The 16,689-nt window shown below is 40.6% G+C and overlaps 1 protein-coding gene across 6 annotated transcripts; it reads left to right on the forward strand.

Moving 5' to 3' along the window:
• The first annotated feature begins 732 nt into the window (after positions 1-732).
• On the forward strand, positions 733-15,994 carry LOC110838610 (carcinine transporter). 6 transcript variants are annotated; one of them, XM_022081941.2, is made up of 11 exons: positions 746-1,154; positions 2,890-3,038; positions 6,756-7,048; positions 8,119-8,228; positions 8,943-9,108; positions 9,757-9,914; positions 10,302-10,473; positions 11,349-11,570; positions 12,218-12,432; positions 12,893-13,080; positions 13,556-14,374. In XM_022081941.2, exons 3-11 carry the CDS (start codon positions 6,783-6,785, stop codon positions 13,574-13,576), a joined length of 1,518 nt encoding a protein of 505 aa, XP_021937633.1. In that variant the 5' UTR covers positions 746-1,154; positions 2,890-3,038; positions 6,756-6,782; the 3' UTR covers positions 13,577-14,374. The 6 variants fall into 6 exon arrangements, with proteins under 6 accessions (XP_021937634.1, XP_021937633.1, XP_021937632.1 ...); XM_022081934.2 differs by lacking the exon at positions 13,556-14,374 and adding an exon at positions 14,402-15,994 and having other exon boundaries at positions 769-1,154; XM_022081935.2 differs by lacking the exon at positions 13,556-14,374 and adding an exon at positions 14,402-15,994 and having other exon boundaries at positions 769-1,154; positions 2,893-3,038.
• Positions 15,995-16,689: the final 695 nt, after the last annotated feature.

Consider the following 16,689-nt stretch of genomic DNA (forward strand, 5'->3'; position numbering starts at 1 on the left):
AGTCGGCTGTCTTCTGGGTTGTTGCACCGCGTAGTCTGGTAGAAGTTTACCAAAGTTTCAGAGGTCCTTGCTGCCTCCATCATCAGGCCCTGGAGACTTCATGGCGCTACAACCCAGAAGACGGCCATCTTCAGACTCACCGCCGTGAAAACCTCAAATCCTACAAGAGTGGCCTTGTTTTGAATGTGGATAAAATTAAACGAGAACAGAAATGCCTACTGCAGTATAGAATATATAATCTTTCAACATTATTTACAGTTTCGTACAACCGGTTTGTTCTGTCGTTTATTTTACGCGGTGCAATAATATTTTAACGCGCTAAAAATAGTAGACATTTTACCCTACTTAATTTATTCTGTCACTCACAAAGCCAGTTGGTGACAGCTGTTATGTAGATTAAGGGCATTTTTTCTTATATAATAATATTTTAAGTGAAAATCAGGAGCTTTATGTAAATTATTTGTTATGTTGCAAAGACCTAAATCTTATTCCCTAATTCGGGGTAATACCTTAGACTGAGAAATACTAACCTGAGGCAAAGAATGTATTACATTATGTGGAAATATAACTGGGATCACAAAGAATTAACTCAAAATGCAGGAAAATCGAAGATCAAGAAACCTAAAATTGGGATATCACGGTGTATGACAGGTAATACATAAATATGACATTTTGAAATAATAACAAACCAAAATTATATTCAGGAAATTTTCCTCTTGTATATTGCTGCTACTGTCCACGGAGTTTCGTGTCAACCGTCGCGAGGCGCATGCGCGTTACAAACACCACAACTTGAAACGTTCTACATCCCCCGTGCATAATTTGTATTCGCGAATGTTCCGCCGGGGTGGTTGTAACCCATTGTCGATTTTGGCTGTGCTCGTGTGAAATCAGTAATGAACTTGCAAAATGTTGATCAAGCTCAGATTATGTGAAAGGTTTGTGCTCCATGAAGTTGGTGATTTGGTAAGATAGTCATAATCCTGTTTGTTTAGTGTTATTTCTATTGCGATTTGAGGTTAGACAACTGTGAAGATGCCGATTTATGTCTTCCGGTTTGTCGAGCCGTGGCTTCAAGTGTTTCGGAGGAACACATCGCCTCCATACGTCATCCCGGAGGACTGCACGGCTTCAACATTATTCTCCGTACCCCGGTTAGCGTAAGCAAATTCTTATTTTAGTTATAAGGCTCCGTTAATCATTTCCAGCAATGCATTTCGTACGCAGGAATGGTGTTATTTAGCAAGGGACGATGTCTTGCGCATGCGCTGGATTGTGTCCTTGGTTAGCTTTTTGGTTGGTTTATTATTCTCCGTGCTGTACAATTTCAGACGGACATAATACCGGTTCATCATCTGTCAACTGAACGAGTTCTGAACCGAATTGTTTTTACCTTCAGCTTCTGAAGTAGCAGTGCTATTATATATTTGTCAAATTGGCATTTACACCTCGTTTAAATATATTTAGGACAGCGCAGCTACACACCAGCCTGGTAGCAAGTTTTCATTTCCTTGACAACTAAGACGTAACGTAGGAAAACTATAATACGCTATTCGAACATTTCTATTTCACGAGATGACAATGGCAAACTGCAATGACCTTGTAATATGCTGTGTAACCGAGCAAACTTTATATTTTTGGCATTCAATTTTTTAATGCCAAGAAAGAGAACAATGTAACCCGAAATTCGAGCAGTTTAAATTATGAGCCTGATGGCTGTGCAATAACGATTTTCAACGTACAGGATACACAAACTCAAAGACCATTCTCGAATATGAATTTGTTAATGCAGTGTTTACCATCTCTCCGCAGATCGAGAATTCATTCACAAGGTTTGAAATAATGCATCAGAGTAGAACGTTTTTTTTTTTCTAACAAGTATCCGACAATGGAATTAAAGGAACTATTTGGGCCAGCGGAGATAGCTGACGTCTGTTATATTACATTTCCTAATCCTAGTGGAAAATATATGCGGACATACGAAAGCCAGAAATGTCGACATTTTAATACCAAGATTCAAACACAAAATTTTTTTCAACTCTAATAATAAAATTTTTAAGAAAACAAATGAGTTATAAAATAAAATAATGAAATGAGTAATAACTTGTGAATGACTGGAATTATTTTTTGTGGCCCATATTACTACTGACATTTCAGCTTACTGGCGGGCAGACACAGACAGACAGACAGACAGCAATGTGAGTCAAGTTTTCTTCACCATGCTACGTTGATATTCAAATTGCCAACGATTATTCCATGAGGATAGTGACGTCACATCCATTTTCAGAAGTTGGATGACAGTATAGAGGATGCCCTGAAACTTCTGTACCCCGATAGCTAAGAACGTTCTATTGGAAAAGAAATTCCAGATATGAAACACAAATCAGTCTTTTGCCACGTTGTAGATTTTCTTGTAGTTTGTTATAGTCCATTAAATGTCTCCTGGCGCCTTGATTTTTAAATATCAATGCGCATGAAATTCAAACTGCATATGTTCGCTTATATCTTCAAAGCGCGTACACCAATATGGACAAAACTTGGCGTGCTTATCCCTTGTGATAGAAGAATGGGGCAGAGACCACAATTGTTTCTTAAACAAAACTCACGGCTCCGAAAAACTCTCCTAGGTTTTGTGTCCCGGTGAAGATTTTGGGTTTACTTTGAAAACCAAATATATTTATCGAATAGCAAGTTTTCGGGCAATAAAGATTGATAAGGATGTAAGCATTTATGGAATTTTACTGTGGGATCTGGTTGTTAGCAAAAGGTAACGTCTGTTATCTCCTTTTGACAATTTTAACTTGTAACTATTTACGTAATGTGTTCTTATGAATTCTTTGATTAATGTAAACATATTACAACGTGACGTAATGCACGTTATCTCTGTAGCAGTAAACTGGATTCTTACACTTTGGGAGATGCTACAGTCTGCAAAGCGGTAACCATGGTAATGAGAGTATGTGAAGACAAGGGTGGAGAATCAGGCGTCAGCTTGTACGGTAACAGATTTCGGTAACCTCAGAGGAATTACGTTGCAGGTTTGTATTGTATTAGTGGAAAAGTGGCAAATAGGTTAGGTTAGGTTAGGTTAAGTTATGTTAGGTTATGTTGAGTTAGGTTAGGTTAAGTTATGTTAGGTTAAGTTATGTTAGGTTATGTTGAGTTAGGTTAAGTTATGTTGAGTTAGGTTAAGTTATGTTGAGTTATGTTAGGTTATGCTGAGTTAGGTTAAGTTATGTTAGGTTATGTTGAGTTAGGTTAAGTTATGTTGAGTTAGGTTAAGTTATGTTAGGTTATGTTGAGTTAGGTTAAGTTATGTTAGGTTATGTTGAGTTAGGTTAAGTTATGTTAGGTTATGTTGAGTTAGGTTAAGTTATGTTAGGTTATGTTGAGTTAGGTTAAGTTATGTTAGGTTATGCTGAGTTAGGTTAAGTTATGTTAGGTTAGGTTGAGTTATGTTGAGTTATGTTAGGTTATGCTGAGTTAGATTAGGTTAAGTTATGGTAGGTTATGTTGAGTTAGGTTAGGTTAGGTTTGTATCTAAAATTTTAAGTAACGGAATAATGTACGAGTATAAAATGCTAGTTTTGATGAGGCCTTGAAACATCAGGAGATAGAAACAGTCAGAGGCTTGCTTTTAGTGTAATGTTGGATTTAGAGACTGTCGTGGTATATTTTATCGTTGTTAGGTTTGGAGACAGTAGGAGGCGTTGGCTTTGTTTGGTTTGATTATTCTGGTTTTGGGTGAAGAAGTTTCAGGTTATGATAAATATTGGAATTTAGAATATGTAAATTATGAATGTTCGTTTTTTTGGGATTTTGTATATTCGAAAATTGGATATTTTAAAGTTTGCGAAGAAACTGTTTTACGGCATAAAATGTATTTATCACTTTTGAATTTAATTTCCAAAGAACGTAAGAGGATATTCGTGTCTATTCCGAAATGCAGTTTCCGGCTCTGATGTTGTGACGGCAAAACTTCGAAAGGGGTGCTCATGCGTGTTGGGAGGTTAGGCCGATTTAGGAGCGAGGGGGCTGATTTGGGGAGACACCGACTCACTCTGGCTACTTTTATGTTTTGTTTGATAGTTTCTTTGTTTGTGATAGTTTTATCAATGACCACTTGTTTTAAGACAGTAGATGGTTTTATTTTCAATTGTAATTTTTTGTGTTTTGAGTACACCCTTTCCAGGGTCGTGGGCCAAGCGAACCTACGACATATAACCTCTGCCATCCCCGGATGACAAACTGTGTCACTATGAACTTACTTTTCAAAGTTTCGTAATATCATAACCTCGCACTATGACTGCTAAATTGTATAAATAACTGACATGGCTTGTTTGAAATACGCATATAATTCAGCAGCCACGTATATAAGTTTCAAGTACTTAAAGAGAACCACCTGAAGATGATCAATTTTGGTCGAAACATGTAGTGGATTTTTATAAAAATTGAGACTATAATTAAAGAATATTGTGCAGACAGACTGTCAACCCAACGATCAACACGCAAAATGATTTACTCCTTAAAACTTTTATGATATATATTGACAGTTTTTAACAAAACCTCCTATGAACGTCTTGCCACTAAGGACCGCCTCATATTTGCATATGATATTGTATTTTGAACCTCCAAAAGTACCGTCAAACTTATTAACTAGGATCTTTTACTTAATTGAATAAAAATTTCCTTTGATATTATCCATCGTCTAGTAAATATAAAACGTAAAAACGACGTTTCGGAGATGGGACTCTATCTTACTTAGTGTTGGAATAATATGAAGCTACAAGAATTCACAGTCACAGGTGTTGTGGTAATAAAAACACGGAATTCATTTCAGCCTCTAATTAGATGCTTAGATTATGCAAATTTTTGTGGTCATCGAAACAATTTTATTTCCAAAGTTCTTTATGTAATATATCTACTTTTCGCGTGTCAATAATTACAAACAGAGCGACAATTGAGGTTATGTCTCGTCATGATAACGCTTTGGAAACCTCTACTCGTGTAAATTATGCTTTAAATATCTCACTTTATCTCATATTAATTAATTTGTAACTTCGCTAGCTTTGATATGCGTGCAAGTATATTTTATCACCAGAACTTGTATCAAATTATCGTTGATAATGTTAACTAGAATTGTCTTACACCGAAATTCTTTTAGCCTTGGTAACAAAGTGCCAACATTACGACAGAGACTCTACTACCAGTAGCTTATTGACTCTTCCTATCTCGTGTATGGAAGTCATACAAATTGGGGCTGAAGACTGCCGTAAATACGAAGCTGTTCAAATCCCTTGGCATTACTGTCAACTTCATCGTGTGAGAGTCATCTGACACTAGACGTTACTTAAAACAAGTGATAAGAAAAGATCTTGTACAGAACGCAGTGTCTACCATTGTTTACATTTCTTTACATTAAGTCTAAATGGATGCGATAACATGTCTGTGTAATTGTTAACAGAAGGAAGATAGTTAATGTATAAGAAACAAACTTCTTTTCACTCTGAAATAGGTCAGATTCAGTTGCTTGTAATAAATTACTGTTATTTTATCGTGTGAGAAATAAGGCGACGACAAAGTCATTGTTGCCGTGTTGAAGGCAAAATGTGTTGAACCTGGCTTCAAGACAAGCAAGTCAGTTACTTTGTTCCCTGAAGAAGGTCCGAATATAATCGGACGTAAACATAGTAAGTACAACAATTGTAAATAAATCAAACAGTCGAAGCATTGAAGACATAAATGTGTTTACATCTCAACCACGTTAAGGAGCTATTCGACAACTTACTTTACCTCGGATCTCAATTCCAATCAGTAAACAGTTTAAAGCAACTCCAAACCCTTAACAAGAATTACGAGGTGCGCGTATAAAAACCCGTACACTTATCTCAGGTATTAAATTCATCCATCACCCTCGAAGTAGTTCCCCTGGGAGTGAACACAACGATCCCAGCGCCGCTACCAAGCCTGTAAGCATCCCTGGAAATCTTTCTTTGTCAGCCTGTCAAGCACCATCTGCGATTCTGCCTGAATCTCTTCTATCGTCTCAAATCTCCTTCCCTTTAGCTGAATTTTCATCTTTGGGAAGAGGAAGAAGTCACACGGAGCTTAGAAAGGAAGTTGGGGTCGGTTCTTGCAAGATCTTTGAGCTCCTGACAAACGAGAAGTCGATTCTGCTTCTGGTCCTCAGACAGGATGCGTCGCATGTGGAGTTCTTCCTTTAGAATCAGCTGACAGGTCCCATAGCCTATCCCAACAATGTCGCACAAGTCGTTGATGGTACGACGTCGATCTTCGTAACATTTTCGGGCGTTGTGCTCGAAGATGGTCGTCCAGAACGCTCGTCATCATCGACAGAGGTTCGGCCATTTTTAAAACGTGAATGCCACACAAAAGTTTGTGCACGACCCATTGCGGACTCCCCAAATGCTTGCTTTAGCATTTCATAGATTTCCGTAGCCGTTTTGGCGAGTCTTTGGCAAGAGATTCAGGCAGAATCGCAGATGGTGCTTGACAGGCTGACAAAGAAAGATTTCCAGGGATGCTTCCAGGCTTGGCAGCGGCGCTGGGATCGTTGTGTTCACTCCCAGGGGAACTACTTCGAGGGTGATGGATGAATTTAATACCTGAGATAAGTGTACGGGTTTTTATACGCGCAGTCTATAAACTTTCCGATCGCACCTCGTAGATCCACATTCCATTTTTTTTAATAAACAATGCAGCTGTCTTTTTGAATTTCTCTCGTTCTTTTAAAGTTTCAGACTAGATTCAAATCTACAACAATGGAACGATCAGAGCTAAAGGAAAAGTGTGAAGAAGAAGAAGAAGAAGAAGATATATTTGATGAGCTCATGGAACACGTTGGGATGGACGGGAGATTCCAGTTCTGGTTCAACCTGATCTTCAACATGGCGTTTGTCCTCACAGTAGCAATGCCGTCCTTTAACCTCATACTGGCCGTCACACTGCCAACCCACTGGTGCCACGTACCGGGCAGAAATAAAACTAACTACACAGTAGCAGAATGGAAGAGTCTTACAGTGCCAAGGTACGATACAACGTGAGTTTTTTTTTTCACTTAATGATACGTCATCATCAGAAAGTCGTCACTTATATCCGACAACTCTGATCTTCCATAGATTTTCGTGGTCCCTTGAGTTAAATACTGTGACATGATCAGCCCTTCTAAAACATCACGCTGAAGCCTAATTTATAACCGGAAGTCTCTTCTGAAACCACGCAAATTCATTTAACAATGATATTGCAGTGGTTTTTCAAATACTTTGCTAGTTTTTTTGGGGTAGAACCTTCGTGAACGTGAACATTTTTGTACAGAGTGAGCACAAAAGAAGTTTACGTTCTCAAAATGACACAGAAAACAAACGCGGCCTACTTAGAACTTAACACCCGCGACAGCCGATATACAAAGAACTCGGAAGAGTCATCGCCCTGATGATGGAGGCAGCAAGGACCTCCGAAACGTCGGTAAACTTCTACAGGACTACACGGCGCAGGAACCCAGAAGACGGCCATCTTAGGACTCAGAGCCGTGGAAATCTCATTCATTCTTCAAAGTTTTTAGGAAGTAATATTTTAGTCATGTTGAAGCATTTGACTGCTTCAAATGTGACTGCGGCCTTACCACGAGCCAGCGTCTCTCCTTGGTTCGAAGAGGGGCCATTTATGACAACTTTGAACTTGATTCTTGAAGCTTGGAAAATTATATGAACCCTTGTGACTCATTGCCACTGTAAAAAAATTATCATATGAAACAGAGTTAGGCCCTACAAGGCGTAATTTAAAAAGACTAGCTCAATAGTATACCATTTTTTTATCTTGTATTTCATTCCTTAGATTTATTAAATGTTGAGCTGAAAAATTTGTAACAGTACTGTACGACGTATATAAACGCCCTCTCCCACATCTTGGGACTTTTGAGAAAGTCGCGTTTCGCCACGGATTAAATCACGGTTTCCAGTTCCCTCAAATCGACTTAATGCTCCTGGTTTACTCTGTGCATGGTCCGCCTAAGAAACAAACTCATAAAATGGATTTAGCTGGCTCCCCTAAATTTCTGTAACAAGAATTTAGAATTGAAACGAAATTTGTAAATTTCAGAGTCGAAAATTCGGAAGATTCTTTCAGCAAATGCAGTATGTACAACCTCAGTTTTCCAGTCGACGTACAGACACCTCAGAATCTGAGTAACGCGGTTTTCAAAGACACTGGTAAGTCTTTGTTTTGTTCCAGTTGTGTCTGCCTGAGTGCATTTAATATTTCGCAAGTCAGGGCAAACTTCGTCTTCGTCTAGCATTTTACTGACAAATATTTTATTGTTGTCGTTACTTTTAATCAGTTATTTCAGCTACGTTCGCCATATTAGTTAGGTTGAGGGAAGTTTAGAATAGTTTCGGTTAGGTTGAGTTAGGTTAGGTTAGGTTAGGTTGGATTAGTTTGAGTTTGGTTAGGTTAGGTTAAGTTAGATTAGATTCGTTTTGGTTATGTTAGTTTAGTTTAAGTTGGGTTAGGTAAAAGTTAGGTTATGTTAGTTGAGGGAAGTTTAGAATAGCTTCGGTTAGGTTGAGTTAGGTTAGGTTAGGTTAGGTTAGGTTAGGTTGGGGTTGGTTAGGTTAGGTTAGGTTGGGGTTGGTTAGGTTAGGTTAGTTTGGGTTAGGTAAACGTTAGGTTAGGTTAGTTGAGGGAAATTTATGTTGGGTTAGTTTGAGTTTGGTTAGGTTAGGTTAGGTTAGGTTGGGTTAGGTTAGGTTGGGTTGGGTTAGTTTGAGTTTGGTTAGGTTGGGTTAAGTTAGGTTAGGTTAGGTTAGGATACTGTCGTCGATTAGTTCGATTGCTTGCCGGATAAGCGCCTCTGTAGTTTCAAGAAACGCACGGCGAGGACTTTCTCCCACAAGAATAACCCCGCACTCCTGGCCTGCCCTCAGAGAGCTGTCGGCATGGCTGGGATTACGACACGACGTGGTATTCACTGACGGCTCCGTCGCAGGAGGACTGGGTCTGCGAGAAGGAGGTGTACGTGCCCAACACGTTGCTCGTCGCCAGGGTGGGCGAAGTCGTGGGCACACTTGTCTTCGGGCAATTGGGTGACACGTAAGTTCAGATCTCCATCAAATTTGGTATTCTCAGTCTACATTGAAGGTCGTCTGTCGGATGAATTTATTTTTGTGTATCGAAACTGCTGTAATATTTTGAAAGAACATTCCATTTTCTTTCGGTGTACAGTGACCTTGAAGATGGAAATCGCAATGTTTTCGAAACGTTTTGACGCCATCAGTATATGAAGTGCCTGTTGAAGTTACCAGGGCCAGTCCTGATTGGTTGGCGAATTATTAGTTAATACCAGAAAAATATATTACGAAATGTTTAATTGGTGTAAATCTTAAGTAGGGTCTTCAAGATCGACCTCGAAGGCTTTGAGTCTTTAGATTTCGCTGACTTCTGGAAATTCATTCAGTGCACTCGTGGCCAAATTCGTTGATTTCGATTTAGTCTGATTTATTAATTTAGTTTCATTAATTAATTAATTACTTTATTTCCTTAGAAGTATCGTCTTAATTATTTCAAATGACGCAGAGAAGCATATCTAAGGCATTAGTCGTCGTCCTAATTTTAATTTTGGAAACGACGTTACGTAAACTGGAATCTGCCTCCATCCTGTGACGTGTTGTTGTTTCGTGCGTTAACCATAGGCCTTATGGCTAACAAGTGGACTTCATTTATGGGCCCTCGACGTTTCAGGATCGGTCGTCGACCTGTGCTCTTCCTGGGAGTGGCGACGCTTGTCCTCGGAAGGTGCGTCGTCGCCTTCACCGCTGGCACCTACGTCGTCTTCCTCTTGGCCAATTTCGTCGCGAGTCTACCGATTTCCGTCGTATTCCAGTCCCCGCTCATCATAGGTAAAATAGCCCAAGCTTTTTGTGGGGTCTGTGGTCGAAGCAGGGGGTGAAATGGCGCCGATCTTTTGCAAGTTCCTCGTTCGAAGCAGATAAAAAAGAATTGCGTATTGAGGAGGTAACCCTGTCTTTCACCTCTCGTGTCAGAAGTCAAATTTTTACTAATTTTGAGCTTTTAAACACGAAAATGACATTCATTTTGCAAGATTAGTTCGCATTTCGAAGATATTCATACCAAACTGTTTCGCTCTATTTTTGTAATTTTCAGAATTAATAGACTACTTACTTCGGAAACAGCCTGTACAAGGGTGGAGAAGGTTTTGTTGCTTCCTGTAGGTCTAGGCAACATCCCTCGGCGCCACAGAAGCTGACTGTGGCTTTGCGTTGCAGGCATGGAGATATCGTCTGCCTCTCAGCGGGCCCTGCTAACGATGTTACAGTTCGTAGGCTGGACCTCAGGGATGTGTGTGATGCCTATGGTCGCCTGGGCGACTGGTGGCGAGTGGAAGCTGTTCATGGTGCTGACATCTGTGCCATGTGCCGCCGTCTTCCTTGCCTTCAGGTCAATGACAAGTCGTCTTTAGTTTAGAGAACTCAAAACCAAAAATATTTTCCAATGTCTGCCTTTATTGCCAAGTATAAGGACAGGGATGTTTCTTTATAACAGATGCTCAAAGGTTGTTCCTCCGTTCTCCACACACGCACGAGCACGACGTACACACGACTCACGAATTCGTTCGAACACCCCAGAGTTTCCTCGAATCATCTGCACGCGTTCCCATTGGTCGTCTTCATTGTTCATGGGCGTTGCATAAACGACGGACTTCAAGTGACCCCACAGATAAAAGTCCAACGGAGTCAGGTCCGGTGACCTCGGTGGCCACCACGCCCAATCCCTCGCTGAGGGTTCTGTTCATTGAGACGATATCTGACGCGATGGGAGAAGTTTGCTGGGGCTCTGACGTGCATAAACCACATTTGTCTTCTTGTATTCAGTGGGACATCTTCAGGGAGGCGTGGCAAGTGTCTTCTTAAGCATCGCCGATCTGAAGGTCCTCTTAGACGCGATCGAAGCTTGTGTGGACCAATAAGCACGTCGGAAACAATTCCTGCCCAAATTGAAAATCTTTGCTGGAAGCTGGATTCACTTTGATATAAAGTCAGTTCATTGAAACTTATTTTTGGCTGTTATTTCGAAAATGAAACATTTGCGATCCCATGTTCATAGGAACTTCTTATAGCGTTATAATCCTGTAGCTTGTTCCACGAGTTTTATCAATTCTGTCCTATCATTCACAATTCTTCTCAACTCCCATCGTCCTCACATTCTCCTCCACGTCGTCTATCCATCGTTTCCTGAAGTCAGGACACGAAATTGTTTTAACCGAAAAATAATCTTTTCGAAGACAGACATCTCCAATGATCCTTCTTCTGCAGACAGTTTCCTGAATCTCCAAGATGGCTCGCGGCAAAGGGAAAGTCGGAGAAGTGCCTCGAAGTGCTGAATTACATCGCCGATAAGAACGGAACCACGTTGCCCGACAATGCCCTGGTGAAGTTGAAGGAACTCGCCGAAAGGAAGGAGACGGTGTACGGAGTGGCGACTCTGTTCGCAAACCAGAGGCTCATGAAGAACACGATTCTCATCTCCTTGTCCTTGTAAGAACACGAGACGTCGCAGAGTAAATGCGACGAGTTCAACATAATTCACGTATTGACGGAAGATGATACAATTCTTTGATTTAATGAACGTGAGGGAGATAAGAAATGCGGACAGAACATGGATATGAACTTGAACTGAAAAAGTCATTTTGGAAAATTACGCGTACATTAAAAAATGATATTCTTTAGGATCTTATAATTTTTTGTTGTCAAGGCAATGAACAGTTCATTTATCAAAAAACTTTCCGACGAAAAACTAACCACTATTGAATCAGGTCATCCAGTCGTTCAGTTGCGACGAATGTCAAATTACGTATATTTCGAGAAGAAATTGTGATGGACGAGTAAAACATTTCTGTGGTCCACAACCGCGCCTTGATACCCAAAATAGACGTAATTAAAAGGGGTCCAAGAGATTTCAAAGTTTTTTTTTAAAAGTCTTGAGAATTTATTTAGATTTTCGAAAATTTTACTCAGGCTTCCGACTGGACGACTGAATTTTTTTTTTTCCTGACAGAGAAAGTATCTCTCCCTTCTACACCACGTGCCCACTTTCTCCTACCAAATGGGCCTTTCGGTTTTACGAAATTGACGAAGAATGAAAAATCATTCCGATTTGCGAGGTTGTAATTCTTCTCTTACAGAACACTCACGCAGATTCTGTACTACACGATTGTACTGAGCGTGGCTGGAATGTCGGGCAACCCGTTCCTCAACTTCCTGCTTCAATCCCTGATCGAGTTGCCAGGTTTCCTGATAGGCAGGGCACTCTGCGACCGATTGGGAAGACGCTGGAGCCAAGCCGGGGCCTTCGTGTTTGCAGGCTGCTTCCAGGTGGCGTGCCTCATCACTGTCGTGCGTGAGTATCCCCTCCTCCCCCAATCACCCAATCACCCACGTATAAAATGGACGCAAATGGATGTCGAAATTTCGGGTCATTCGAGCTGTTCACTGGCGTCGAATTATACGGCGACCTTAAAAGGATCCGGGAAATAACAGGCTACTGCCTCGGGAGATACTGAGGAAAAACAAGATTGAGTCTGATTAAGGAGAGTCTTTTCGTGGAAAATTGATTCGAGAACTTCCGAGTTTAAAAAAGTCTTTTCAGTGAGTCTCATAACAAAATGTAAATATTTTTAAAACAAAAAGAATGCTCACTTAAAATGGACGTACGAAACCACGGCTTTTGTCGGAACAGAATTAAGGCCGTCTCTTGTACGAAGAATTCTTCAAAGAACACGAAGTAATGACCGATTAAATGTATTCGCCGACACTCGTGGATCCCAGAAATCCCACAGGCAGCCGTCTTCCTGTTCCAGACGAACACTTGCTGTGGCTTCTGGTCGCGATGGTCCTCGTAGTAAAGCTCTCCCTCACGGTAGCCGCCTACAGCTCCTACCTCCAGTGCATGGAGCTCTATCCGACGTGTCTTCGGCAGACGGGGACTTCCGTCGGCTTCCTCATCGCAAACGCCCTCGGCGCTCTGGGTCCATACATCGTGTACCTGGTAAGTCGAGAATCTTGAATTCGTAAACATCAGAGTTTTCAGGGCAGGAAAGCGCCGATTCCCGTGCCTTCTAGTGGTAAATATTTGTACTACTTTATCCTTAAAGGTCACATAACCTAATTCTTTTAGGTGTTTTAGCAAAAATATACGATGAGAGTTGTTATTTTATACTGAACATGGGTTTTCGTAGAGAAAGAAACTCGATTTGTAGTTAAAATTTCGTGAATTTCAACGTATGTGGATGCAGAAAAGTAATGAAATTGATTTCGGAGGTTAATGAGTTGGTATTACGTAAATTTATCGTTTAATATGCCTGAAACAGAAAGGGTCTTTGAAATAATTTTGTCACGTCTGATAATAAAATTAAGCAACAGAGAAATCATCAATTTTACAGAACACGTAAAGAATCCCTTGTCATCAGACCGAGTTTTGAAACTCGTAACTTTGCATGACTTAAATGCTCTCTCTCTCACAGATCCTGAGTAAAATCATGTAAATGGTTACGCAGTAATTTAAGCCAGAAGTCGCTACTGTCGTTCTGTAACCAACGTAGAATACGTTTCGGGGGCTTTGGATGGCTGATGGAAAATTCTTACGTATTATAATTTCTCCTGACTTCATGTATAACGACGGAAAACAAGTTCGCCAGTGCCGGAGTGGAGATTTGCAGTCTCAGGAACACGGCACTTGGCTGACAGGAACTGTTTACACGTGAACAAAGTCGAAGGCCAACAAAAAGTTGTTCAGTCTCTGTTAGAGGCGGATCACAGCTACAGGGTGTTCCAACGCAAACCTAATAACAACGGTGTTTATAAAAATGTTGTTTCGATTCTTTTACGTAGAAAAACTTCACTGAAGATGAATAAAATATCTACTGCCTTCTTGGAGACAATCGTGTACCCTGTGGTGTGTTTCTTGTGGATTTGTAGACCGTTTCTTGGTCAATGTCTCTTTCAACGAGGCGAGATAATTACAGCGCCGCGCTGTCTCTCGGTCACAGCTCGAACTACTCGTCACGCAGTTCTAATAATATTTTAAAATATTCTTTTATATCTAATGATAAATGTATTGTTCCATAACAATTGCATAAGTTAGAATTGGTATTTTTATCTTTATAAAAGAAATATCATTCTTTAAATGTAGCATCGTGTGCTACTGATTGATTGCCCACTGAAGATGACCCCTTGGGTTCGAAACGCGTTTGGCCTGTAAATATACCGCCCTTCAGTTGTTGGATGTAAAACTTTAAATTAATAAAGTAATGTCACAAAATTTTAAAAAGTTCAAGTTGATGTTGGTACGTGGGTTACTGCTTTCGCAGGGAACGGTGGCTGACCCCAGGTATCCATACGCGATCCTCAGTGTCCTCTGTCTCGTAGGGGCCACCTGTGCCACCCTCCTGCCAGAAACATTGAACCAGAAGCTTCCAGAAACAGTCCAGGACGCCTCTCATTTTGGAATGGGGCAGAAATACTGGAGTCTGCCTCAGAGGAAAAGAAAGGACAAAGATTATCAGAGCGCTCCCACGAAGTAGACTCACGGTACGTGCAGAATACGGAAGTTAATACGAGGCTCGTCCCAAAAGTAAGTTTCCCTGGGGCCGTTTACAGAAACAAAACACAATTTCATGGAAATATTTATTGCAACTGATACAGCAAGTGTCCAGCTATTTTTCAACATATTCGCCACCGGAATTGAGACATTGGTCATACCGTGGGACCAGCTTTTGAATACCTGCGTCGTAGAAGTCTGCCGCCTGGGATTGGAACCACTGTGTGACAACCATCTCCGCCTCTCTGTCATTCTCAAAACGCTGACGCTGACCGGACAGGAATTTCTTGAGGTGTAGGAAAAGATGGAAATCACTGGGAGCGAGGTCCGGGCTGTAGGGTGAATGATTAAACACCTCCCAGCTGAACTCCTGCAGGAGACTCGCTGTCCGTCGAGCCGTGTGCGGCCTAGCGTTATCACTGACCGCACTTCACAGTCGGCGGGAGCTGGAATAAGAACCTCCATCTTCAACAGCTGCAACGATGCTACTGTGAGAACGCGGGAGGTGCCGTTAGTGCATGCGCCATGCTACGTCATTGCTCTATCACGTACGCACAGTCGCTTCGCGCAATATAAGGTTTTCTAGCTGTGGGACGAGTGGGAAACTTACTTTGAGGACGCGCCTCGTACTTCGTAAAACTGCAACTGCGATGACCACCCACTTGAACGGCATTTGGCTTGATATTTGAAGCAGAAATAAGTCCCGAAACTGATTCTTTTTCCTTCGGTAAGCACCGATTATTTCCCAGAAATGTTTTATTTGAATGGATTTCATAATATGTTGACGCAACATTTTTACCTTCTGAAGAAGGCAGCGACTTTTACAGTTTCATAAAAGGCGGACAATTTCTGGACGACTGTCAGCTTATCAAGATGGACTCTGATACACGAGGTTAGTTTAGTTACTAATGATTTTTTGTTAATAATTATTATTTTTAATGTTGGTCAGAAGTTGCTTTACCAAGGTCACGGACTCAATACGAAAACTTCGGAAGTTTGAGAGTTCGCAGTTGACGTTAATAAGTGGTTCTGTCCGTCGAACAATTTTAATAGAATAATTCGCCTCGTAACCTCAACAATATTAAAAATAGATTCATTCAGCTTGTGGTATACGCGGGTGGATATCATAACAGGAGGATTTACCGCAAGAAACTCGTAATTAAGAGTTTGCAAGCGAAGTTTATTTCAGAAAACTAGCCAAGCTGTAATTTCTATTGATAAAGACGAATAATTGTCACGAAATATACTCTGACGACATTTTGTTTTATGAAAAATAGTTGAGAGAAGATGTAGCCAGAATGTCGGCAAGAAATATCTCCTTCATAACAAAACACAAACAATTAAAATAAAATCATATTACAGATTTGTTGCATTTGTACTTCTTGAAAAGATAAGAATCTCTCAGGCAATTGAGAATTATCTCGCCTCAACGAAACCAGTGTTCATCCATGGACCCTATCCTCGGCCAGATGAATCCCTTCATCATTTCTTTTACATCTGTTTTAATATTATCCTCCCATATGTGCCTGTAGATGGGTAAGATCGGGCATACAAACGACTTGTATTTCAGATTTAATGATCAAGGAGTTCGACTTCTGGAGGCTAAAATGATTTGTTTCACACGAACTTACACGTAAACAGGGCTCGAAATGGGTTGGTATATATCGATAGTTCTGTTCGTATAAAACCAACACTTCCTCTGTCTAAATGTTTATATCGCTTATAAATAATGGACTCATTAGTCAAATTTGCAATATAAAGGAGAGTTGCGGTAAAGAAATTCAGTTTCATTTGTCGGATATCAAGTAATTGCGCTTAAACTATACATTTGGTGAATGGGACTTTGAGTTACGGGATTATAACAAGTTTTTTACTCCGTAGGATTTAAAGTTTTCACGGCGGTGAGTCTGAAGTCTTCTGGGTTGTAGCGACGTGCAGTCTGGTAGATGCCCTGATGATGGAGGCAGCAAGGACCTCTGAAACGTCGGTGTTTCTCTGCTTCGTAAATTAATTCTGCCGTTCTGTAAACCTGAATATTTTCACTGGTATTTTCGATGA

Source organism: Zootermopsis nevadensis, unplaced genomic scaffold (genome assembly GCF_977971745.1).
Source record: "Zootermopsis nevadensis isolate Lab colony 2312 unplaced genomic scaffold, Znev_1.0 Znev_ptg000021l, whole genome shotgun sequence".
Lineage (NCBI taxonomy): Eukaryota > Metazoa > Arthropoda > Insecta > Blattodea > Termopsidae > Zootermopsis > Zootermopsis nevadensis.